The following is a 25217-nucleotide window of genomic DNA, read 5'->3' as shown; positions in this document are numbered from 1 at the left end:
CACGACTGAATGACTAAATAACAACAAATTAAACAAGCAAAACAAACAGACCTCAATTAAGATTCCCCCAAAGAAGCATGAAGTCTGCACACACACACAGAAACCTTTTATATAGATTTTATCACCTCATTGTATTGTATTGTATTGTATTGTATTGCATTGTATTGTATTGTATTGTATTGTAAGACACTTGGAGATCTTTGGCTGAAGAGGAGCAAATAAGTGCTTCAAATCAAGCAAATATATAAATGCATTCAAAATTATATCATAACATTGCATACTATGCATCCCTAGGGTGTAGAAACAGCACATTTCAGACGCTGGATATGTTTAAAGGCAATGAAAAGGCTGCTGGCGCTTTCTCTCACCACACGGGGGCGCATTTATACAACCGTTTTAACATCTTCAGGCAACTGTTTTAAAGGCTGCGATCCTATATATCTGGATCCACTATGTCTGGGTGTGGAGTCGCTGAATTGGAGGGGGCTTCGCGGGCCAAACCCGTTCAATTCCGGGCTCGATGCAGGGAGTCACACTGAATTCATCTGGGAGGAATATCTGAGCAGACATATTTAGAAAGCGTTGCACCGCTTACATCGACTCCAAATGAGCGTGTAAACTGGATTTGAAAGCCAAAAAGCAAGGTGATCCGGTGAGACATTTATTACATGGACGCACGCGAGAGTAAACTCATCTCCATCACTGAATACCGAACGGAGAGGGAACGAACGGCGTCGCGCTGCATTTTCCAAATCCGAATTGACTCCAAGAATCAGAGTCACTCCCTTTCCCACACAAGGCCCTTGGAGGGGTAGGGGCGGGGGACTCGCACCGTTCTTCTGCATTGAGCTGAAGGCTTGTTTCCGAATCAAAAGCCCCCCCCCCCGAGCTTCAGTGGAGTCTACTACCAATTAAGCGTGCACACAGTCCTGCAGCTTTAATCCGGAGTCACTCCCCTTTGTGCCGAGCACACAGGTAGGACGCCCGGCTGATTTGCACGTCCCGGGTAAAGACGCTTCGACGGCCACCTTAATCTCCCGGAACGAATCCGGATCCGATGCACGGAACAGAAGCAGTGTGACTCTGGATTAACGCAAGCCCGGAGGAGCGCTCCGCCGGCCGGAGCACCCTGCGCGCTGCGCTCCCTGCCCCTCCGCAGCCGCAGCGGAGCCCCCTCGCGCTAGCCAGCTGCCAACACAGAAAGTGGGGTGGGGGGGTTGGGTAGGTGGGGAAGACCCCCCCCTCCTTGGGTCTCGGAGTGGCATCCCCGGCGCCCAATCGGCGCGCGCACCAGCAGCAGAAGGAGGCGTGCCAAAAAGCGCCTTGGATCTGCAAGGCTTGCGAGGGCGCGCGCGCGCGCCGGGCGTGGGGGGGGGGGCACCTTGGGGTGGGAGGGGGAGCCAATGGCACGGATGGGGGAGGGGCGGTGGGTGTAGCCTGAAGGGGAGTGGGCTTCGAGGAGGGGGAGAAGGGGGGGCGAGAGAGGCAGAGGAGCGCAGGCGGAGAGGCAGGAGGGGAGAGCGGAGCGCGCGGAGCCAGGCGAGGCGGCTGGACCCGGGCAGGAGGCGCAGGAGAGCCAGCCAGCCATGGAGAATGGCTTGCAGTGTCCAAGGTAAAAACCAGGAAAGGTGGGTGGGGGTGCACGAAGCCCCCCTCCCCAGTTTTTATTTTGGGGGGGGGGTGTCGCACCGCGATCCAACTCTTCCCGGGTGCGCGAGAAATCTGCAACCCACCCCCCAGTTTTGGAGAGGGGGTTGCGCAAACGCAGGGGGAGGCATGCGCCCCTGATATATAGATATTTTGCAATGGTTTGCGCGCGCCGCCCCCCTCCCCCTGGGCGATTTATCTATATGTGGGTCGGGGGGGGGGGGAAATCTGCGGACTCATCAGATTCCAAAGTGGGGCTGTGTGTATTTTAAAACACACAACCTATTTGCGCGCCTGACTTTTGGGGTTCCATGGAAGGGGCTGGTTGGAGCCCTCCTTCCTTGCGCAGCCCTGAGAACGCCCCACTCCCTTCCCCACCCCCCAAAAAACTTCTAGATCTAGGTCTTCAGTAGTATGTTAAAGGGTGCCATTCTTGTGAGCAGCTTTTTCTGGCGCCGTGGGGTGTGTGTGTGTGTTTGGAGGGGATTGTGTGTGACCTTGTTATTCTCATTATTATTATTTTTTAATGAGTGAAACGGCCAGCTTGTTTTCTTTTCATTTTATTTGCATCTTGCTGGTCAATGTCACCCGACGGCTGCAGGAGGACGACATGGGGAGGATGTGCAGTAATCCTGCAGAGCTGGAAAGAAGGAAAGGGGGGGGGGCATGTTCTCTTGGCCGCAAGGAGATCTAGTAGATTACAGTGGAGATATGTGCCAAATGTAAACCAGCAAGGAGAGAGCGCAGGGTTCTGTAGCCAACCACAAGTCTGGTCACCAACCCTAGCCAGCGAGCTGAATATCATGGAACAGGCCCAAGAAAGCGACAACACAGGCTGTGTGATGTCTCTCTCCTCCTGCTTGTGGATCTGCTGCTTAATCTCCCCGCATACCTTGTTTACAGTGCTGCAATCTTTTTATCATGGCCTCTCTCTCCCTCTCTCTCTGCTGGCTGCCTTTAGACCCCAGTTGAGAAATGCAAGCATACGAGATCGGACGGTTTGTGCATATGGAACAGGGTGAGGAAAAGGGTTTTTGTTGTTGTTGCTTTCCTGACAAATATTCCGGGAAACTCCTCCACTTTTATTACTTTTGCACCATTCCTCCAATTTTGATTACCCGTTTAAATGGACGCTTTTAAAAAAAACGAGGCAGGCGAAAGCTGCAAGGTGCGTCTTCGCAAAGCTCTGCCTGTAAATCTGGCAGCCTTTGCCAGAAGTGAGTTGGCAGGAATCTCCGTACAGTAGCGGAGGAGAGCAATCCCTGAAAGGGAACGTGCCTGGACCGTGAAATCCACACCCGGTCGCTTAATAATATTTGCCATTGTTGTTATTGACGATGATTTATAAGGACCTTTGTAACTCGGAAAACTTGGCTTTCAAAAACATGTCTTGGATTTTGGAGATTTTGGACGCTTTTGGTACTGTGGTGGAGAGAGGTTGTTCGCCTAGGCTGTTTAAATCGCCCACGAAGTTTTGAGGGGGAGAGAGAGAGAGGGGCAAAGGGGGGTGGCAGCTGTTTGTTGGCCAGGAAAATGCATGAAGTTTTGGTGTTCCAAAGGGGCATTTAAAATTAGGCAGCGGCTGCTGGATCGAAGCAGGTATCCCAGCCAGGCAGCCAAAGCGTCATTTCAGATGTAGGTCAATTCCGTGGAGATCATCTCAGAATTGGGTTAAGGCAAGAATGAACAGGGTGACAGAGAGAGAGATGCATATATTATATGGAGAGGGGGCACAGGTGTGCGGCGTGTGCTTTTCAGCTTTGTGAAAAGTAGGTCTTCGGAAGTTGGCAGCCAGCGTGGGTGTCTGGGTCTGGATGCGGGCTCCGTTGGGCGAATTCGACCGGAGCGAGCAAGGGCGTGTGGCCATGGCAGCGCCGACGTGCCCGGGTGGGTGTGTCGTGACCGTCCGCTCCGCTTGGTTTCTGGGCTGCGCAAGTAGCTCCGCTAGACGTCCCGTGGACGATCTTGGAGCCTGTTGCTGGGTAGGACACAAACTGGCACTGTGCCACTGAGGGCAGGAAGCCAAAGTGCACTTAATTGTGTGTGTGTGTTTATCCTTTTAAAAAACCCCAAAAACAAACAACCCCTTTTTTTTTGCCTCGCAGGCTCTCGTTAACTGTTGGTAAGCCAGGGGCGGAGTGGGAGCTTGCCAGGGTGCAGATGTACCCCCCCCCCAATTCCCCCCGAATGAGGTCCTGTCAAAGTAAGGGAGAAAATAAGAACTCTCCCTTGAATTTCTACGGGACTGTTTCCTGGAATAGCCTTTTAAAAGAAGTCACTGGTCGCCGCTCCCTTTGGAGAGCTGGACCGAGGAACCTGGTCTGTCAAGCCCCAGCACTTAAACCTCCCCCCCCCCCCCAAAAGCCCTATTAAAAGCCAGAGCACACCTCTTTGCAATTCCCAGCTCCCCCTCAGTTGGTTCGTCTTTCCTGCCCACCAAGGCAATCTTGCCCCCTGCTGGCTGGGGTAGGGGCTGCCACTGACAATTTTATTTTTTTTAAATACTTTCTCCTTTAAGGCAGAGATCCTGCGAAGCTGGCGCTGCGGGCCCTGAACTTTTGATAAGGAAAATCCACCTGTGGAATCTGGTTTTCCGTTTTGAGTGCTTATCTGTCCCCTATCGCTGCGCCTGGGTTTGTGGCACCAGCCCAAAGACCTTGCCTTTGGGAACATAGGAATTTGCCTGATACAGACTCAGGCCATTGGTCCATTTCACCCAGTGTTGTCTATTTCAGCGACCGGCAGCACTGGCCCTCCAGCGATTCAGGCAGGAGTCTCTCCCAGCCCTGCCGGCAATTGAACCCTTTCCGTTCCTGCTGAATTGGGTCTCCTTCCGCCTCCATGTGATTCCCCTGGCACAGATCCGGCCTGCTTTCCCCCCTGCCCTCCTCCGGCGCCCCCTTGTGGCATCCCCGGAACTCGCTCACTCTCTGCTTTTCCCTCCGGAGTTTGCAGGCGGAATGGACTGGCACCCGTCCCAACCCAGCCTCCTCCTCCTCCTCCTCCTCGCACATGTCCTTCCTCTGCAGCCTCGGCTGCTGGCTGTTCTCCTCCGGGCAGGGAAAGCCGGTGGACCTCGTGTGCCGGACGGCGGGCGCATGACGGCTCTTGTGTACATCACGTGCTCCCGGCCCCGTGCCAGGCTGTGACGCGGCTGGGGGCGGAGGTAGGGGGCAGTTCCTATTTGGGGATAGCAGCGCTCTCGGCTTGGGGCTGGCAGCGGCGGTCAGTGGGCGATGGGGGACGGCGGGGCAACAGGGCAGGAAGAGGGCCCTGGAGGCACGTCGCCCGCGGGCAGGGCTCCTTCGGAGGGTGAGTGTGGCACTGCCAGGGGCAAAAGGCAGCAGGAGCAGATGTGCGCCTGGCTTGGCTCCTCTCCCTGTTCTCTTTTCTCTCTTTTCGCTTTTCCTTCTGGCTATCTCTTCCTGCTCCTTGTCCTGCGCCCCTTTCGTCCTCACGCAACCTCTCCTCTGTCCCTTTACTTTCTTGTGCCCTCATTCCCCTGCCGTCCTCATGTCTGTTCTGTTACTTTCCCATCCACGTGGATTTTTTTCTCCTCCTCTCCTGTCCTTTGTGTTTTCTCATCCACACAGACCCCTTCTTTCCTTCTTTTGAGCTACTGAATTTTCTCCTTTCCTCTGTTTTCTCTGCCCTTGGGCGGGGGGGGGGGCATGTTCTTCTGTTTTTCCTGTTCGCACCCCAAATTTGTGGTTATCTCCTCAATCACAGTTCGACTCTCTTTTTATTTTTGTGCCTTTTGCCTTTCTCTTCTTCCCTCGAGTTCCCTGTCGGCCTTTCCATTCCCCTTCTCTTCTCATCCCCATGTCCTTTTTAAATAAAATTAATCCAGTTCGCCTTCGTTGCGTTTTCGAAATTTCGGGAACCGTTCTGTTATTTTCCTTTCGATCTCCCTGTTGCTCCTTCTCCCAATCCAGGCTGAAATGGCTCTTCTCCAATGAAGGGTTTACTTTTTGGGGGGTGGGACGGGGGTGTCTCTGGCCCCCTAGGCCTGCCTGACCCAGACTTTGTTGGGGTTCCCAAGCCAGTCTTGGCTTGGACGAGGACAATCAGCGGCGGGAGAAATCTGGCGCCGCAAAAATTGGCGTCGGAAAAGACGTCTTGGCGCTAAATCACAGAACTGCTTTGGCTGATGTTCGTGAATCTTTAACTCGGGGTGAGACGTTTTCTCACCTTACTTGTGACCTGCATTTTGATTAACGGAATCTGAATGATGTGGTTGTGGTGGGGGTTTTTTTTGTTAAGTGGTGGCACATATATGGTTTATTTCTTCTGTTGATGGGGACAGTGGTGGATTGGCAAGAGAGATAATTTGATAAGAGTGGACTAGGAGTCAGGACTTAAGGGCTTGTTTTGCGTTTGTGTTCTTTCGCCATTTTGGAAGGGGCGGTAGCGGCTGGAGCTCAGACTTGGAATATGTGACGCCCGGAATTTCTGAGAAAGGAGCCGTGGGGTCCAGGACCCTGGAGTCCTCGTCTCGCAGCGAGCTAGATCTCCACCATCAGCTTTGAGGACGTGCCTCAGTTTCCCCCTCTTGCAGCCTAACTTCCCGACTGAGTGCCATTTTTATGCATCGCTTTGTGGGTTCCGGAGGGAACTAAAGATGGGATGTCGGGGACTTGGGAAGATGTGGCGACTGTGAATGACCAGCAGGGGGTGCTGGAAAAGATGGAGGTATTTGGTCCTCCGGGACGTAAGAATTGTGTTACTGTTTTCTCCTTTAACGCTTAAAGCCCTAAACGACTCGGGCCCCAAATACTTGAAAGACAGCCTCCTTCCCTGTAGACCCTCTCGGGTGCTAAGATCACTGAAAGGGACCCTCTTTGTTGTTCAGAAGCTTGTGGGGCGGTGACTGGGAGAGAGCGCCCTCTGCTGCAGCCGCTGGCCTGTGAAACTCCCTCCCTCTTTTGATGTTTGAGATGCATACTTTTCAAGACCCACCTTATTTTTGTGGTTGTAAGTTGTTTAACACTTAAATACTCCCGTCCTGCTCATTTTAGACATAGGGGAGCCCTCCTTGCAGGAATTCTTGCCCACCTGCACTGTGTTTCAGAGGTTGTGATCACCAGGCACCCAGCGATTACCGGATTTTTCGCTCTATCTGACGCACCAGACCACAAGACGCACCTAGTTTTTGGAGGAGGAAAACAAGAAAAAAAATATTCTGAATCTCAGAAGCCAGAACAGCAAGAGGGATCGCTGCGCAGTGAAAGCAGCAATCCCTCTTGCTGTTCTGGCTTCCGGGATAGCTGCGCAGCCTGCATTCGCTCCATAAGACGCACACACATTTCCCCTTACTTTTTAGGAGGGAAAAAGTGAGTCTTATAGAGCAAAAAATATGGTATTTTCCTAAAATGAGCACCTGGGCTCCTGGTGTCCTAATATGAGGGCCATGCCCTTCCAACCTGCAAGTTGCTGGCTGCTATTGCACCCTTGGGAGGTAAATGTACTTTGTGCATGCTCAGAAGGCCCTTTTTTTTACTGGTTTGCATGTTTCAGGACTGGCTCTGTGGCTGAGGCCTGGCTGAAATCTCGCCCCTCTGAGCACCAAAGCACAAAGCAGCGTTCCAGGAGGCAGAGGGTGACGTTGTATTCTGGGGGTGGTGGTGCAGGAATCTAACATGGGGAACACTTGTCCCTCTTACTTCTAGTTATTTATTATTTCACAAATGTGCATGCTGCTCTTCAAGGGAAAAAGAAAAGCTTCCCAACGTGGTTCACAAGTGATGCACAATACAATATAAAATTCAAAATAATTAAAATTTGCAAACTTTGCTACATTGAAACGTTGTTCAGAGCCACCAAAAATCAGAATAGTAGTTTAGCTTTATGCAAAACTGCCAGAAGTCCTTAGATATGGTGTTTGTCTGATACCATGTGGGTTCAGATTCCACAGTTGTGGGGCCATCGTCAAAAAGCCCTCGCCCTTGTGTTCCTGTCACCATAATTTACCTTACCAGGTGGCATGCCTGAGCAGGGCTTCAAAAGTACACCTGAAGGCTCAGGTGAGTTGATATAGATGCATGCGGTCTTTTCGGTAACATCCTGTTGATATGGATTCCCAGTCCCTAAAACACAGATATTTTTTTTATGAGCCTTACGGGATGGATGGGATGACTGCATGAAAGGTACTTTCTGCATTGAGCATCCTTAATAATTTTCTTCTTTGAACATCTCTGCCCTGGCCCTGGTCCATAGACAAATTCCTTCCTTACACCCCATTGTAACCTCAGGCTACTGACTTTATATTCCAGCCTTCCTGCAAGGATCTCAGGGTGGTATGCACAGGGTTACCTTGTTTTTAATCTACATAACAACCTTGTAAGCTAGGCTAGGCTGAGAGAGTCGTGACTTGGCCAAGGCTGCTCAGCGTGGCAGCTGACAGCAGTGGGTAGGGTTGGGTATATGTGGGAGGGACGACCAGAGACTTTTGAGGATACCCACTTTGAGGATACTCCCATCTCCTCCGCTAGTGATTACATAGAGGTGGTAATATCCCTTGTGAGCGCTATAATATTTGAAACAAACTTCCGGTGTCGTTTTCATAAATAAAGCGAGAGTCAGTGTTAGGAAGCAAGACCCTTTCCTCTAACCTCTGATGTGCCAAGGTTGTCTGTAATTGTGGAGCATTGAGAGAGAAGCCTTTGTACGCTCTCAGAGGCACTGTTTTTTTTATTTAAAAAAATCTGATTTCATTTTGCATGCCTTTGACTAAACAGGACCTGGGAGGGACCGCTCCTGTTGCCATCTTCCCCCTCTCCATTGAGCATTATGGCCGAAAGGGGATTTGAATGCAGTGACCCACGAGATCCAAACCTGCTCTCTCTTTGTTGAACAACCTGAAATAGTCAGGGGCGATTTGAAGTTACAGGTTCAGTGTGGCCAGGCTAGTACAGTGGCACCTCGGGTAACATACGCTTCAGGTTGCATACGCTTCAGGTTACAGACTTCGCTAACCCAGGAATAGTGCTTCAGGTTAAGAACTTTGCTTCAGGATGAGAACAGAAATCGTGCAGCAGCAGGAGGCCCCATTGGCTAAAGTGGTGCTTCAGGTTAAGAACAGTTTCCGGTTAAGTACAGTGGTGCCTCGCAAGACGAAATTAATCCGTTCCGCGAGTCTCTTCGTCTTGCGGTTTTTTCGTCTTGCGAAGCACGGCTATTAGCGGCTTAGCGGCTATTAGCGGCTTAGCGGCTTTAAGAAAAAGGAAACAAACTCGTAAGACGTTTCGTCTTGCGAAGCAAGCCCATACGGAAATTCGTTTTGCGGAACGACTCAAAAAACAGAAAACCCTTTCGTCTAGCGAGTTTTTCGTCTTGCGAGGCATTCGTCTTGCGGGGCACCACTGTACAGAACTCTGGAACGAATTAAGTACTTAACCTGAGGTACCACTGTATTTGCTACCAGCCCACGGATGTGACCCTGGGCGTTTATGGACAGCCTGTTTCTGCTCCAGCCACACTGGACGTCTCACTTTGTTTGTTGCCTTTTGCTTTTCTGGCGATTGTACCACAAGCAACCTTGCAGAGCGGTTGTGGGAACATAGGAATTAATTTGTGCATCCAGCAGTCTGTGCAAGGAAACCTGTACAGGTTGTTTATTCATAATTGCAAAATAAAGTCAAGTCTTCAGAAGTCTTCTTCTATATACTTCCAAGAGCTGGAGACAGGACTCAGTGACCTCCGGGGGGGCGGGGGGGGGCATTCAGGTCACATAGGAATTGCCCTTTAACTTTCCAGCACAGTTTCTACCTGCAGATAGGGTGGTAAAAGTGTGTGTGTGTGTGTTTTAATGCACGCTTATGAGTGGAACCAAGATTCTAGTCCAAGTGATTGGTAATTTTCTTTTAGTTCTGCCTCCCTCCAGTTTCAAGGCTACTAGTCTCTTGTAGCCTAATAGACCATGCAAATACATTTCAAACTAATAAAAATGCGGGTGCTTTTTAATAACGAAGGTAACGTTCCTTGAGAGCGTGCAAAGTTTCTTTCTTTCTATTCTTGGTGCAGAATTGCTGCCAACGCACACCTGAAATTAGGAAAAGGGGCTTGAGCGATTAGTGGGTGAGGAACTTGCGGGTGGCAGCTGTTGTGAATTAATTCATCTGGAGTAGAAATCGTGTACCTGGCGCCTACCGTTTTTTCAAGCTCTAACCACTACGCTTGCCTTCCAGAACTAGAGATCCTGCCTTTCAACCCCGCCTCCCTAGAATCTGGGTAATAATTTAAAAAACAGTGTTAGGAAATGAAATATTAGAACACGGTTAGGCAACCTAAAGCCCGGGGGCCGAATCTGGCCCAATCACCTTCTAAATCCGGCCCGCGGACTGTCCGGGAATCAGCGTGTTTTTACATGAGTAGAATGTGTGCTTTTGTTTAAAATGCATCTCTGGGTTATTTGTGGGGCATAGGAATTCGTTCACCCCCCCCCAAAAAAAAATATAGTCTGGCCCCCCACAAGGTCTGAGGGACAGTGGACTGGCCCCCTGATGAAAACGTTTGCTGATCCCTGTATTAGAATCATGGCTTGCAAGTCTGCTAGCTGAAACTGATATGCCATGTTTCGCTTCACCCTCCTCCCATTATAGATCATTAAGCTTCCCTCCCCTTCCTTTAAAGGGGAACAGACATTTGCATCTGGCCTAAGAAGTGCCTTGATGGGGGGGGGCAAGTTTCAAGGGTATTTCAATTACTCAGCCGTGCTTTGATCACCGCACATTGATTTTAATGGGCCCAATGGCACACCAGAAAATTTGTTGCCCCGGATTCACTTCAGGTTAATGGACTGGCGGGGGGGGGGGCGGTTAGACATTTCTCTTGCTCCATGTGAAATGTGTCTGGAGTCTATCTTTGAGAATTTTCAGTGCTCAGAACTTCAGTATTGCCCAAATAATTGCTTTTCACTTGCCGCCACCACCTGAGCACTTCATCAGCATGATCTGGAGTCCATTCGGGCGCAACGGCAAGGAAAACGGGGGCTGCTTCCTCCCTTCGTGAGCTATGAGCCCCCCCCCCACCGTCCGATCCTGGCTTGAGGCAAACCATAGCCTGTTCCGGAGTGCACCTGCCCTGCGAACCATGGTTGCGCACCATGGTTTGTTCCTGGTTTTCAGGGAAAGCGCAAGCTGTATGGAACAGCGGCAAGCAAGGGTTTGCCTCAAAGCGGGAATGGAAGAAGAGGGGGTGTTTGGAGATACTGAGCCGAAGTTTCCCCCCGGCTTCTTGCCACAGTGGGAAACCATGGTTTGGGACTAAGTCTGAATCACTCCAGTGTTTTTCGTAGGCTATGGCCTAGTCTAGGGAGCAGCGGCTGGCGATCGGATGGTGACATTGTGCCTTCGCTCCCTTCCTCTCTTTTGCTCCAGAAATGGAAAATAAACTTGTGGTTAAAATCGGGGGGACAGTTGTCTTTTCCAGAGAGTTGAATGTGGTTCAAGAGAGGCTTTGCTTTTCGCCGTTGCCCACGACCCAATGCGTCTTTGTGACTGCATGAAAACCCAAGGCCGGCTTCACCGTTTGACAGATTGAGGTGGCTGCCTGGGGCGGCGGATGCTGAAATAGCCCCATGAGCATTCCTTTCTTTAGAGGCATGTCTTGTGCCCCACATCTCGCTATCTCTTGAACCAGCTTCCCCTTCCTTGAAAACCAGAAGAGGACTTCCTCCTGTCCCAAAATCCTTACATTTGCTACAGCTAAGCCAAAATGTCACAGCCCCTATGCACAGGCTGTCTTGCACAGATGCCCTTGAGGCAGCTTTCAGCGCACTTGTGCTTCCTGGAAAACGTTCATTTCTGAACCCCCGTAATGATGCCTCGGAAATTTCGCAGTCGGTGTAAACTGCTGGACCTGAACTTTTCACCCTGTGAGGGGGGAGTCCCCCTGCGGAGGGGTCTTGAAGCCGTTCAGACGAGAAAGTAGTTTGGGGTCACCGCCACGTCGTACGTTTAAAGTCCCGCCATGGCTTCCCGCATTGAATTCTGGGAGTTGCAGCTTGCAAAGGGTGCGGAGAGTTGTTTGGAGACCTCCCTGTTCTCCTCGCAGAGCTACAGTTCCCAGAGTGGTTTGTCAGGCCCTCTTCTTCGCAGGCAGCCCCAGGAATTGTAGCTCTGTGAGGAGAATAGAGGACCCCAAACAAACTACAACTCCCAGAATGGTTTAGCTGTTTAAAGCAGTATCGTAGCGCTTTAAATGTGTGGTGCAGATGTGGCCTTGATAAAAGGTAAAGGTACGCCTGCCCGTACGGGCCAGTCTTGCCAGACTCTAGGGTTGTGCGCTCATCTCACTCTATAGGCCGGGAGCCAGCGCTGTCCACAGACACTTCCGGGTCACGTGGCCAGCGTGACAAGCTGCATCTGGCGAGCCAGCGCAGCACACGGAACGCCGTTTACCTTCCCGCTGGTAAGCGGTCCCTATTTATCTACTTGCACCCGGGGGTGCTTTCGAACTGCTAGGTTGGCAGGCGCTGGGACCGAACGACGGGAGCGCACCCCGCCGCGGGGATTCGAACCGCCGACCTTTCGATCGGCAAGTCCTAGGCGCTGAGGCTTTAACCCACAGCGCCACCTGCGTCCTCCAGTCCAAATAACACGATCTGGTGGGCCCTGCTGAAAATGGTGGCATTTGCAGGAAAGAAAAGTGCTTCAGAGTTTTGCATTAAACCCGATTCTCGCCAAGAGGGAAATAAATGCAGGCCCACCTACCCCAAACACATGATTTTTGGCCAGTTGGTTTTCTCTCATTGAAAATGGAGGGGGGAATTATTCTTGCACCTTCGCTGCCCTCCAAGACCCACCGGGTGCTTCCAACGCGTGATTTTACAAATGCCTGGTTAAGTTGGTGGGGTTTGACTTGTCAAGGAGTGGAGCCTCACACATTTTTGGGTCCCTGCCCTGTTTGGAGGAGGGTATGCGGGTGGCAAAGGGACGCGGGTGGCACTGTGGGTTAAACCACAGAGCCTAGGACTTGCCGATCAGAAGGTCGGCGGTTCGAATCCCTGTGATGGGGTGAGCTCCCGTTGCTCGGTCCCTGCTCCTGCCAACCTCGCAGTTCAAAGCACATCAAAGTGCAAGTAGATAAATAGGTACCACTCTGGTGGGAAGGTAAACGGCGTTTCCATGCGCTGCTCTGGTTTGCCAGAAGCGGCTTAGTCATGCTGGCCACATGACCCGGAAGCTGTACGCCGGCTCCCTCGGCCAATAAAGCAAGATGAGCGCCGCAACCCCAGAGTCGGTCACGACTGGACCTAATGGTCAGGGGTCCCTTTACCTTTACCTTTATGAGCTTAAAAGGGGAAAGATTCCCTCTCTCCCCTAGAATCCTGGCTCCTATCCAGCAATGGTTAGGGCTTCAGACTAGGACCTGGGAGACCAGGGTTCAAATTCTGCTCAGCCACATTAGACACTGGGCGACCTTGGGCTTAATCTACCTCACAGGGCTGTTGTGAGGAGAACTCTGCATGCCACTTTGAGCTCCTCGGAGGAGCGGACGGGATGTAAATGAACTAAAAGAAGTAATTAAAGTTATTAAATAAACAGGAAAGCAGTTAACGCGTTTTTTAAAAGTCCTCCGAAGGCAGCCCTGTTTGGGGACATTTTTAGTGTGTCGTATCGTGTTTTTACTGTTTTTGTTGAGAGCTGCCCAGAATGGCTGGGGGCAACCCAGTCAGATGGGCGGCATATAAATAAGAAGTTATTTTTATTTTAAGTAAAATACCTTATACGAAACCTGAGGCAAAAATGCCAAATGGCCTGGCGAAATACGGTGCAGCTGGCAACCCTGAGCACATACTCCAGAGGGATTGGTAATTAACACAGACTGGTTACCATGACTTAGTTTACTGAGCTCAAATGTGTATTAAAGCATGATAAATAGGTACATTACCCCCAATTCACCCCCTTTATTATTATATGCTTACAGGCAAAAGGCGGGGGGCGGGGGGGAGCGAGCTTGGTGGTCAGGAGTGCAGAACCAAGGTGGTAGTTACCACAGGGTTACTCAAGGTGGTAGTTACCACAGGGTTACCCAAGGTGGTAGTTACCACAGGGTTACTCAATGCAGATTACGCCGGCGCAAACTTGCATATCTGACAGGAATGATGAGAAGAGAGTAATAAACATATATACCAACATGTCTCCAATACGAGCTTGCGTGTGCAAATAAGGTGTAAAAATACCATTTTCCTTTAGTCCTTGGCCACATCTTATTTCATGCGAAGCCATTTTTGTTGTTGTTGTTTCATGTGTGTTAAAATGGGCCTTGCTCAATTTTCAAATTACTTTTGAAAGAGGATTGTGGGGGGTGCGGGGAGGGAATAATGTCTCTTTTATTATTTTAACCCTAAGTGCAGGAAACCGAACCTGCACCCTCGGTTATGTTTCTAAAAACGTGCATGGTGCTCTCAGAATCCGAAATGAAAAAGCAGCGATGCTCGAGTTACTTTTGCTGCCTGCGATCTGGCGTGGTATTTTATTTTTTCCACAGTTGCAAGCAGGATTCGAGGTGCCTGCGAAAGATCCTCGCGAGGCTTTGGGGGAGGACTTTTTTGAACATGCAGTCCCCTCTCCCCCATTGCACACGGTTGTTTTTCCTTCTTGGGGGCTCCTCCATTTGCCCTGTGTCCAGCTCTCCCCGAGACGAGAGCAGCCGGGCGGCCCTGCCAGCGCCAGCCCATCTGGCAAAAGGCCCGGGCTCTGCGCATTCAAGCCGGGCGCCCAATGGCAGCGCAGTGTTCCCAGCCGAAATTAGCAGGCAAACAGGAAAGGAGGCCGGGCGCTGGTTGGCTGCTCCTGGTCTAGCCCGGGCCCCCGCCCGTCGCTCGGCTCACGTAGGCCTGGCCTGAGCGAGGGGCCTCTGGGCTGCTTTCCAAGCGGTGGAGGGGGGGGGCGAGGCTGGAGAGGCACCGAGAGAGAGAGAGCAGCTTGGCCTCGCCAAGGCCGCAGGCCCCAGAGGCCTCGGCGGAGCTCGCGTCAAGTCAAGGCCCGCCTGGTGCCCGGGGGACTGGGCCTGCCGTTGCAGCGGTGCCTCTCCACAGGGGGGGGTGGTGGCCCGGCACCCAGGCAGACCCCCTTCTCGGTTGTCAGCCCTGCTTGTGCACAGCAGCTGCCCGGCCAAGCTTTGCTAACTGAGCAAGGCTGCAAATAGCACTGTTTATCAGGCTCGGTGCAGCCCAATGGCTGCATTTTCTCCCTCCGTGTGTATGTGTGTGTTTTATTTTTCGTTCTCTGTTTGGAAACAGCTCGCGGGCGCAGATCGATCCGCCTGCCCCTTTGCTTTCTCCTCTCCCTGCCGCTCCAGAGAGAGAGATGCTCAATGCCTGCTGCCTTAAATCCTAGAATCCTAGAGCTGAAAAGCACCCTGGCTGTCATCTAGCCCAGGCATAGGCAAACTCGGCCCTCCCAATGTTTTGGGACTACAATTCCCATCACCCCTGACCGCCGGTCCTGTTAGCTAGGGATCATGGGAGTTGTAGTCCCAAAACCTCTGGAGGGCCGAGTTTTCCTGTGCTTGATGTAGCCCAATGCAGGGATATGCAGCTGCCCCATACGGGGATCGGATCTGCAACCTTGGCGTTATCAGCGCCACACGCTAACTAACGGAGCTATCCAGGCTTTATGGAGCTTAGATTCAGGGTGTCTTGGATAGCTGCTACAGGACAGCATCACACATGACTTGTTAACCTGCCCTTTAAGTGATCGATTTTGCTAATTCCTGGAAGCAGGCTTGCTACGGCTTTTTCTTTTTCTTGCCTTTTTCTTGCGTGTGCCGCAAACTGATTTATGACACTTAAAACGGCACTTTTGTGCTCTGGCAGCAAGAAAGGTTAGAAAGAGAGAGTTACGCGATATTGCATTAAGTTGCGCTGGAGATCAGGGGGTCTGGCAGAAGTTAATCCAGGTACAAACTCTCAGATTATGTTTACGGGCTGTGACTCCCTTTTGTAGAATCGTCAAGATGGAAGGGAGCCCCGAGGGTCATCTAGTCCAACCCCCTGCCATGCAGGAATAAAAAAAGATCGTTGATGCTTTGTCTTTTGCAATTGCTTTATGCTGCATGTCGTTGTTTGCAGTTTGGCGAATTGCAATTAGTTTGTTTTACGGTTAATGCAAATATACTCTTTGAAAGATACATGCATGATACCTTGTGGGACATTGATAGCAGCAAAAGTTCTTTAATTGAATCTTTATCCCCACTTGGTCTCCAAGGGTGGTGCGTGAGGGCTCCCCACCCCAATGTTAACCTCACAAGGATCCTCCAAAGTGAGGTAGGTTGCGAGGGAGAGGCATAAGGTCACCCGAAGAGTTCTTTGCTGAGCTGCAGGGGAAATAATACAAACTCGTCTCTCTTCAATCCTTGGCCAATAAATAAATAACTGCCCTGAATTAGCTGAAACTTGTTTTTATGTGCCGCAAAGAGATGAAACTGCCCTTGTTCAGGTACAGAATTTGGGGTTGCCGTTCAGCACAGAGCGGAGGGGAATCCCTGGGCATCTGGGTTATTTTCTCAGCTTCGGGGTGGCCTTGGAGCCTAGTGGCTAGAGTACTAAGTTTCGGCCAGGGGAGTTGAGGCTTGTGCTTCCTTTTCAATGGGAATCATCTGCGGCTTTTTGGGTCGAAGAGAGGAGGAGCAAGGAATCTGAGCCGCTGAACTCCGCCTCTCACTGTGCGAGGGTAGCGGGGCATAGCAGTCGCAGCAGAGCGCCCGGACACCTGGGTTCTATTTTTGCACTTTGTAGGGCAGTAGGTGAATCTGCGAGGCCGGGTGTCCTAAGCCTTGGCTCCGTATCTGGCTTGGCTGGGAGCGGGTCCTGTTCCGGCCTCCTCTGTTTATTCACACGCCGTGTATGTTCTTGGCTTCCACTGCTGGCTCAGCCAGAGAACAGGCCGTGGAAGCTGGCCAAGGGAGTTCGGCTGCCTTGCCGGCAGTTCGCAGAGCCTCTCCACCCCCCAGGAATGCCAGAGGTTCCCTGGCCTTTCCCGGCTTGTCTCAGGAGCTTAAGATTCTCTTGCACAGCCGGGGAAATGGCGCCGGGTGGGCGAGAGGCCCCCTCGTGCCGTGGGAACCTGTGCGGGTAACCCAACAGGGTTGGCTTTCCCTGTTGCATCTCAGCCTGCAGGTGGAAAGGAAGGTGCTGGACGATGGCAGTACAGTGGTACCTCAGGTTAAGTACTTAATTCGTTCTGGAGTCCGTACTTAACCTGAAACTGTTCTTAACCTGAAGTACCACTTTAGCTAATGGGGCCTCCTGCTGCTGCCGGAGCACGATTTCTGTTCTCATCCTGAAGCAAAGTACTTAACCCGAGGTAATATTTCTGGGTTAGCGGAGTCTGTAACCTGAAGCGTATGTAACCTGAAGCGTATGTAACCTGAGGTACCACTGTATAAATGGCTGCTCGTGTTTCAGAAGTAGCTGCATTTAGCTTTCAAGGAATCCCAGTGTGTGGAAATACTTGTTTGTGTGTATCATTTATTCAGAGACTTTAAAAAAATCTGGCTCCCCAGTCCAAAAAATAATAATAGCCGCTACCTTCTGGTTTTTAATCTGAAAAGACACGACACAAAAGGACAAACGGATTGGGAAGGATGAGGACATAAGCAAACTCAAGTCCAAGTTTTTAGTTACTTATGACCGGGGATGTAAAAGTTCAGGGAGAGGAAGCAACAAACGTTTGCGATCTCTCAGCTGCATTGCGGGATGCTAGTGCTGTTTTCAGTGTGTATGAACAGTTAATTCCGTTGACTTTGTTTGTTTGCTTGTTTGTTTGTTTGTGTACTGCCCTTTATCCATAGATCTCAGGGTGGCTCACATGTTTCTGTAATACAAATGATTACTATTGCTATTGAAATGAGGATTTCTTTGTCAGCATAGTTGAAAAGGACTTTTTCTCCCATTTTCTTCTGGGGCAGTTGAACAGGGGACCCCCCAAAAAAAACACACCCCCTTTTACCGTATTTTTTGCTCCATAAGACACACCTGACCATAAGACACAACTAGTTTTTAGAGGAGGAAAACAAGAAAAAATATATATTCAGAACGAAAAAGCAGATGTATGATTTTTGTGGTTCACGTTGTGACCACAGACATGTGATTTGACGGTGAGTTTGGTGTAGCCCAATGCAAAAATCCTGAGAATCCATGTTTATCCGTGCTTTGCAACCACATTTTTGCGCCATTGCATGATCTGCTTTTCGCCCCTGGGCAATTCGGCTCTAGGGACCATGCATTTGCTCCATAAGACGCATAGACATTTCCCCTTACTTTTTAGGAAGAAAAAAGAGTGTCTTATGGAGCGATAAATACGGTATCATCAGCTGATAATGGTATGGAATCAGCCAGTCTGTGTGCACACACCATACATTTAAAGCACTTCCCCCCATCCCAACGCATCCTGGGAATTGTAGTTTACCCACCATGGAGCTCCAACTCCCAAGCGTCCTTTACAGACTACAGTTCCCAGAATTCCTTGGGGGAAGCCACATGTTTCAAACACAGCCCCTCTCACATTCCCTCCTGCGTTGGCGAATGGCAGGGCAGAGCGCTCTTTGCCACTCCGGGTGCCTGGGTGTAGTCATCCCTCGGCCTGGCCCGTCTGGCTGTGAAATAAATAAGCAAGGGGCGGCTAAATTTGCACAAAGCAATTGTGAGTGCGAAAGGGGATAAGGTCTCGTGCGTGAGCATAGAGGCTTGGCTGAAGGCCCCGCAAGTTTTAGGATTAAATTCTAGCTTCTCCGTGGGCCCCGGACCAAGTCCTTGCTCTGTTGGCCACAGTTTTTGACCTGCGAAATAGAAATAAAAAGCGGCAGTTTTGCGAATGTCAATAACCCTTTAATAAATGCAAAGGCTGGGAAATCCTAGCAGATGGGCTCTGAAAGCCGAGAGTGGCATGCTGTTCTCCGGCGAGCTCAGCCCTGCCCAGCCCTGAAGTTAGTTCAGGTAAAAGGTAGCTCACCTCTCCCTTATGAACACAAACACAAACTCCAGATGGAAAAGCTGTGGGGCGGGGAGGCCCGTGCCTTGCCAAGAACATTGCGTTCCCACCCAACCCAGAGGGAAGAGGCCCTTGTGGGGGTGTGAGGAGCGGGGCGGGGGCTGGCTTTGCAGGCACTCCTGGTTCAGTTTGGGGGAGAAGGAAATGGCCTGACAGAAAAGCCTTCTCTTATTTCTGCCCCCCCCTTCTACCCCCTTCCCTGCAAACAAAATCAAATTCCTCTCCCATCCTGACTGTTGGTTAGTGTGCGGTGCTGATAACACCCACGGTTGCAGGTTCGATCCCCGTATTCCTGCTTTGCAGGGGGTTGGTCTGTATGACCCTCATGGTGCCTTCAGACAATTCCAGGAGTTTGGTTGCTGGCTCAAGTGTTGCGTTGTTGTTGTAGAGCAGGGGTAGGCAACCTAAGGCCCAGGGGCCAGATGCGGCCCAATTGCCTTCTCAATCCAGCCAGCAGACGGTCCGGGAATCAGCATGTTTTTACATGAGTAGAATGTGTCCTTTTATTTAAAATGCATCTCTGGGTTATTTGTGGGGCCTGCCTGGTGTTTTTACATGAGTAGAAGGTGTGCTTTTATTAAAAATGCATCTCTGGGTCAGTTGTGGGGCCTGCCTGATGTTTTTACATGAGTAGAATGTGTGCTTTTATTTAAAACGCATCTCTGGGCAGTGGCGTAGCGTGGGTTGTCAGCACCCGGGGCAAGGCAAGTAATTTGCGCCCCCTAACCCGTGGATTTGCGCCCCCTAACCTGTGGATTTGCCCTAACCCCAGATGTTGCGCCCGGCCCCCCCTGCACCCCCCACGCTACGCCACTGTCTCTGGGTCAGTTGTGGGGCCTGCCTGGTGTTTTTACATGAGTAGAATGTCTGCTTTTACAGTCATACCTCAGGTCGAATGTGCTTCACGTTGAGCGCTTTCGGGTTGCGCTTCACAGCAACCCAGAAGTAAAGGAGCGCGTTACTTCCGGGTTTCACCGCTCGCGCGTGCGCAGACGCTCAAAATGACGTCACGCGCAGAAGCGGCAAAACGCGACCCGCAGGCGCGTCTTACGTTCTATTCAGGATGCGAACGGGGCTCGGGAATGGATCCCGTTCGCATCCTGAGGTACCACTGTATTTAAAATGCATCTCTGGGTTATTTTGTGGGGCATAGGAATTTGTTCATCCCCCCCCCCCCCCGCCAAAAAAATATATAGTCCGGCCCCCCACATGGTCTGAGGGACAGTGGACCGACCCACAACTAAAAAAGGTTGCTGACCCCTGCTGTAGAGGAGGTGACGAACCCCACTTGCCCCTTCTCTGTACAGCAGGTGCAGAAACCGCCTTCTTGACCATTGGACCCCCTCTTGGTCTCATCTGCTCAGCCCACCAGAGCCTGCCTTTGCATGCAGGCGAAGTCTCCAACCCAAACGAGGGTTTGAGACCCCTTAGCTACCCTCACCTGGTTTAGCCGGCCAATTGAAGCCATTCTTGGCATCTGTCGCCTGCTGACAGCTTCTAGGAGCCCCAGGTGAGAGCTGAGTGCAGGATAGGGACCCAAGGTGGACAAACTACCCCAGAAGGAGCATGATGTGTCCCCCGCCAGAGGTACTACCCTCCCCCTCACACCCCATGCACCCTATTTTACATACACAGCTGTGCACCCCCAAATTTAAGAGGTGAAAGCTCCCCTGTTTTTAGCAGTGATGCTGACGATTTACGGGAAGCTAGCTGCGCTGCTTGCAGATCTTTTCCTCTTCCTCCAGTAGCGTCATCTTTCCTCCCACCCACAACCTTTCCTCTCCTCCCCCCTCCTCTCCAACCCCCCCCCCCCCCGCAGCCATGATGAGTACTTGGCATTGGTCCCCGTCTACAGTACACAAAGTCCCGGGCAGACGTGGACAGAACAGCTAAAGGCACTGCCAAGAGCACGTGCAACAGGATTCCTGCTTGGTGGAAGGAGGAGGGGGCGGGTTGTTGAAGAGAGTGCAGTGATTAAGGGGCTTGGATCCGTGCCGGGGGTGGGCGGGGAGAGGGGAGGGCCTGCCTGAGGGGAGGGCCTGCCTGCAGCTGGCTATGCAAGGCTAAGTGGGAAGGGCCGGCGCTCAGTGGTGGCAGGGCATCCGCTTGGCACGCAGAACTCCCCCAGCAGAGAGAGCCTTGCTGGGGGTGGGGGGGAGCTGCTGCCGGTCCGTGTTGGCAGTACCAATCTAGATGGGCCAGCGGTCTGACTGGGAGTATAAGACGGCTTCCTACAGAGTCTGACCAGATAATTTTGCAGGAGTTGGGATTTGGGGAGATGTTTTAAAAGGAGGAGATTAGGAGCAAGCCAAGTGTGCCAGCTGAGAAGTGGGGACATGTTGTGAGGGTTGATTTGAGCTGTTGTTTCGTTGGGGGGGGGGGGTTCCCCAGTTCCATAACTTAGCCCTGGAATGCAGGAAGTCCTGGAGGTGACAGTGTTTTGAAGTGCCTTTGTCTTGCACATGCGGAGAGGGTCTGAATGGGGTGGAGGGCAGAAAACGGAACAGAATTGAGCCCTTGAACCTCTTACCTTGGAAATCCAAAGACTGCATGAGCAGTGCTTATTAAGCGGAATTGCAAGCGTGGCTGGGGCACACACACACATATATAAATAGAACCGTGTACTGTAAAACGGGCTGGCCGTAGCCTTGGAAGGGGTCCAGAGGTCAGTGAGTCTGGCCTGCCTGCTGCTACGCTGTGCCAGTCGCAGGGCGCAGAAGCAAGGTGGAAGTGAGCCAATCTCTGTCTCTGCAGGGCAAAACAGCCCACCCATTAGGGCTGCAAGCCAACCTGATCTTTAAAGGTAAAGGTAAAGGGACCCCTGACCATTAGGTCCAGTCATGGCCGACTCTGGGGTTGTGGCGCTCGTCTCGCTTTATTGGCCGAGGGAGCCGGCATACAGCTTCCGGGTCATGTGGCCAGCATGACTAAGCCGCTTCTGGCGAACCAGAGCAGCGCACGGAAACGCCGTTTACCTTCCCGCCGGAGCGGTACCTATTTATCTACTTGCACTTAGATGTGCTTTTGAACTGCTAGGTTGGCAGGAGCAGGGACCAAGCAACGGGAGCTCACCCCGTCGTGGGGATTCGAACCACTGACCTTCTGATCAGCAAGTCCCAGGCTCTGTGGTTTAACCCACAGCGCCACCCGCGTCCCTAACCTGATCTTTAAGGGAGGGTAAATTCCGACCCAGAGTCCAGATGTGATGCCCTGTCGGGCCGTGTCTGGTCAAACCACTGGTCATCCATTGGCGCTAGTCCATATCGTCTCCACTTAAGAACAGAAGAAGAGTTGGCTGGGTGAGTCTGGTGACTTGTCCAGCATCTCCACAGATGCCTGGGGGAAACCAGAATCTGAGCACAAAATCCCTGTCCCCTCTTGAGCTTTCCAGCAACTAGTCATCAGAAGCATTGCTGCCTCTTGACTGTCATGGCTAGTAGCCATCGACATCCCTCTCCTCTGTGAATTTGTCCTCAGATGAAGGTTTCTGCGTGGGGAGAAGCTAACTTATTGAATGTACGAGCCTCTTCAGATGTTCAGTATCTCTGGCATTTGGGTTGCTTGTCTCCGGGCATCCATATGCATGGATCGGATCGATGGAAATACCAAATGACGGGTCTGCTGGAAATTCATCAGAATCGATTTGGCTGTCCTGATTGAACGGGGTCGCTCCAGCACAGATGAGCAGCGCCTTGGGGGAAGCTTACGGTGCTGTGGAGCTGGATGTTGGGGGTGCAGGGGGGGTTGTTTTTGCCTGCCCACCTCTGTCTCTCTCCACCCCACCCCCAACTTTTCCAATTTTGCGCTAATAAGGAAAAAAAACGGTTTGTTGTGCAAAGTAGCCGGCTGGCAACGCTCTGCATGTGCAGAGCTGAGATATTCTCAGTGGAGGAAGGAAGTTTGACGTCAGAGATGCTTGATCTGAGCAGAAGGCATCAGAGATGCATGCGAGCTTTGCGTAGGCAGCTGTTATCGAGCCGTGCCGTAGTGCAGCAGAATGAGCTTCTGCAGGGAGGGCGCTTGGGTCTGGCGCCCTCCAGGATGGTGCCTTCACAAAACAGGGGCTCTGTTCCACATTGCACACAGCAAAGCACTTCTATGGCAGATGGCTGTATAGGGTATATTGATGCCCTCTGACCAACTTCTAACCTGCTTGCCGTGGTTTTGCAGACCTCTCTTTTCTTCATTAATAGGTCCCCCCCCCCTTAAGTCACAAATAAATTTAAAAGTGGGGTGGGTGGCGAGACTATGCATACCCAAACAATTTCCCAAGGCTAAGGCATTCCTGTATTGCGGGGGGTTGGACAAGATGACCCTCTTCTAACTTTACAACTCTATGGTAATTTGGGGGGCTTCCAAGACTGCCTTTTGCATCCTTGAGGACTAGATTCTTGTAACTGTTTGCTGAGCAACATCTGGCGCCCATCTGGAGACTTGGAAGGCACATATTACGGAGTGGAATGTGACCCCCCCCTTCTTCTTTCTATCTTGTTATTTATGTGAAGATTATTTGATCCTAGTTTTTGCCCTATTCCTTTCATTTCGGTGATTGTGTTTGAAGAAGGATAAACACCGTTTGGTGTGGGGAAGGAAGCGGATATGGAAATATGAGAGGGTCTGTTGGATGAAAGGGACAAAGAGAAACGTGGAAATCTAGAAGAAACTGCTGGTTTTGAAAAGCAGGAAAGCAAGCGGAGGTTCTGTGCCTAAACCCAAGTTCTGTGGTGCTCTGATGGTATGGCTACAGAACTAGTTTGCCCAATAAATCACCGTTAGCCATGATAGCTAATGTCAGCATCTCCCCGAGTGACAACTGCTGGAGGCAAAGGCCTTCATCCTGTCTGCTTGTCAGCTTCCCAGATGGAGCATCTCGCTGAGCATTCTGGGAAATGGGGACCGGACCTTTGGTCCAAGTCAGCAGGACTGATTAAATTGGATCAGTTTTATCAGTGGAGTGGAAAATCCTTACTGGGGTGGGTGGGAACGTCAAATTGGCAGCAGAGTTAGGTGAGCCAATAATGGGCCAGAAAACAAGTCTCTATAATATGTCGAGTGCCTCTGTTCACATGCACACTTCCTTAACCCTGGAGCACGCTGACATTCCATTCTGGGTCACAGGCAAGAGAGCGAGTCACTTGGAAGGATTTAGAGCAGGGGGAGAGTTTTAAGAATCGCCCCTTCTCTCTCAATCACCCTCTCCAAAGAGTCGTTTCTCTCCTTTGGCGAAATGCCATAGCTCTGTGGTGCAGCAAAGGGTCTTGGGTTCAATTCCTGGCATCTCCCAAGTCGAAGAGTTCAGGCCTGTGACCCAAGGGATCTGCTGCCAGATAGCATTTCTAAGCTCGATGGGATGGCAGCGTCCAATGTTCCTAAAAGGTTTTACTATTTAAAAAAAAGTGGCATGAGGCTTCAATACTGATGCCAGCTGCTAACCGGAGTATGTGTTTCACATATCCAGGAACAGCGAGAACCGCTTCCGAGGCAAAGCGTATAATTTCCAAAAAGAGGCTCCTCGTCCTCTTTCTAAAAATCAACCGCTGCCTGATCTGAACTCTCCCTTGCGAATTCTGCCGGGGATTTCATATTCTGGCGCAACATCGCCCCCACAATGCATTTCTTTGGGTTGTTGATTTTTTTTGGGGGGGGGGGGAGAGAGTTGTATTGCATTCGTCCCTCTCATTCGCCCGGCCGGTGTGTTCCTGCAGTGATCCTTCGCTGCGTTCACGCCCCCCTTGCCCATGCGCACCCATGCTTGTCTCAGGCACGTGGCCGCGCATGAGGATTCCCCGCATCCCTCCTGCCTGCTGCCAGCCCTGTCTGGTGACCCGTTGGCCCACCTGGCCAGTGGCCAGGCCCCCGGGGTGAACCCGCTTGCTGGAGAGTAAGCCGAGAGCAGCCACAGATAAGGCGCTCGCCTTCATCCCTCGCGGCAAAACGCTGCTTGCTCTGCGCAACCCGGGAGTGAGTGGCGCCGTGCCAGGGGACAGGAATGGAACAGCCTGTACCCTGGATGGGACCTGGGAGGGACGGGTGGCAAGAAGGCTGGGGAGATCAAAGCCCGGATTTATTCGACTCAGGGAGCTGAACCGAGAGCCAGTCACCCGGCGATGCGGCGGCGCCGGAAGAGGCTGAAGTACAGGAGCTGGTACAGGTGAGGTCCCCATCCCTCTTTTCGGGTGGAAGAGTTTTGTGGTCTGCTGCTGGTGTGGTTCTTTCATGCTCCAAAGCGGCGTGGCTTTGTGGCTTCCCGCAGATCCCTGGGGCTTGTTCTGCAGGATTCTTCAAAGATCTCTGGGCTCCCAGGTGTCGTGTGGGGTCTCCTTCGTGGGCCAAGGAGGGTCTTTTGGTGGGTTTCCACAGGGTCACGGCAGAGGTTCTCTGGGTCAGGGACTACAGTCTCCCACCTGCCTTTGCGTGTTTGTTTTTTAAGAGGAAGGTGGGGACGTAATCGTAACAACAAACGAAATTAAAAATGTTTGCCTTGGGAATCTCTGAACGGCGTGGTTTTCCCCCCTGGAGCTTACAAGGGCGTTTCTTTCTTTGATATCCCGAGGAACTGTAAGCTTCTTGATG

At 51.6% G+C, this 25217-nt stretch overlaps 1 protein-coding gene across 3 annotated transcripts in view; it reads left to right on the top strand.

Annotated features, from left to right (window-relative positions):
• Positions 1-1467: 1467 nt before the first annotated feature.
• Positions 1468-25217, top strand: part of HIF3A (hypoxia inducible factor 3 subunit alpha) — a 63048-nt gene continuing 39298 nt past the window's right edge. The window contains exon 1 of one of the 3 annotated variants that reach the window (XM_077932285.1): positions 1468-1612. In XM_077932285.1, the coding sequence (XP_077788411.1) occupies positions 1587-1612 (26 nt within the window). In that variant the 5' untranslated portion in view covers positions 1468-1586. Of the gene's footprint in view, positions 1613-4833; positions 4960-24658; positions 24796-25217 lie in introns of those variants that run through there. The other 2 variants (XM_077932286.1, XM_028742136.2) reach the window with 2 other exon arrangements.

The sequence above is a fragment of the Podarcis muralis genome, chromosome 7, assembly GCF_964188315.1.
Source record: "Podarcis muralis chromosome 7, rPodMur119.hap1.1, whole genome shotgun sequence".
NCBI lineage: Eukaryota > Metazoa > Chordata > Lepidosauria > Squamata > Lacertidae > Podarcis > Podarcis muralis.
This window is presented reverse-complemented; position numbering and strand designations above follow the sequence as displayed.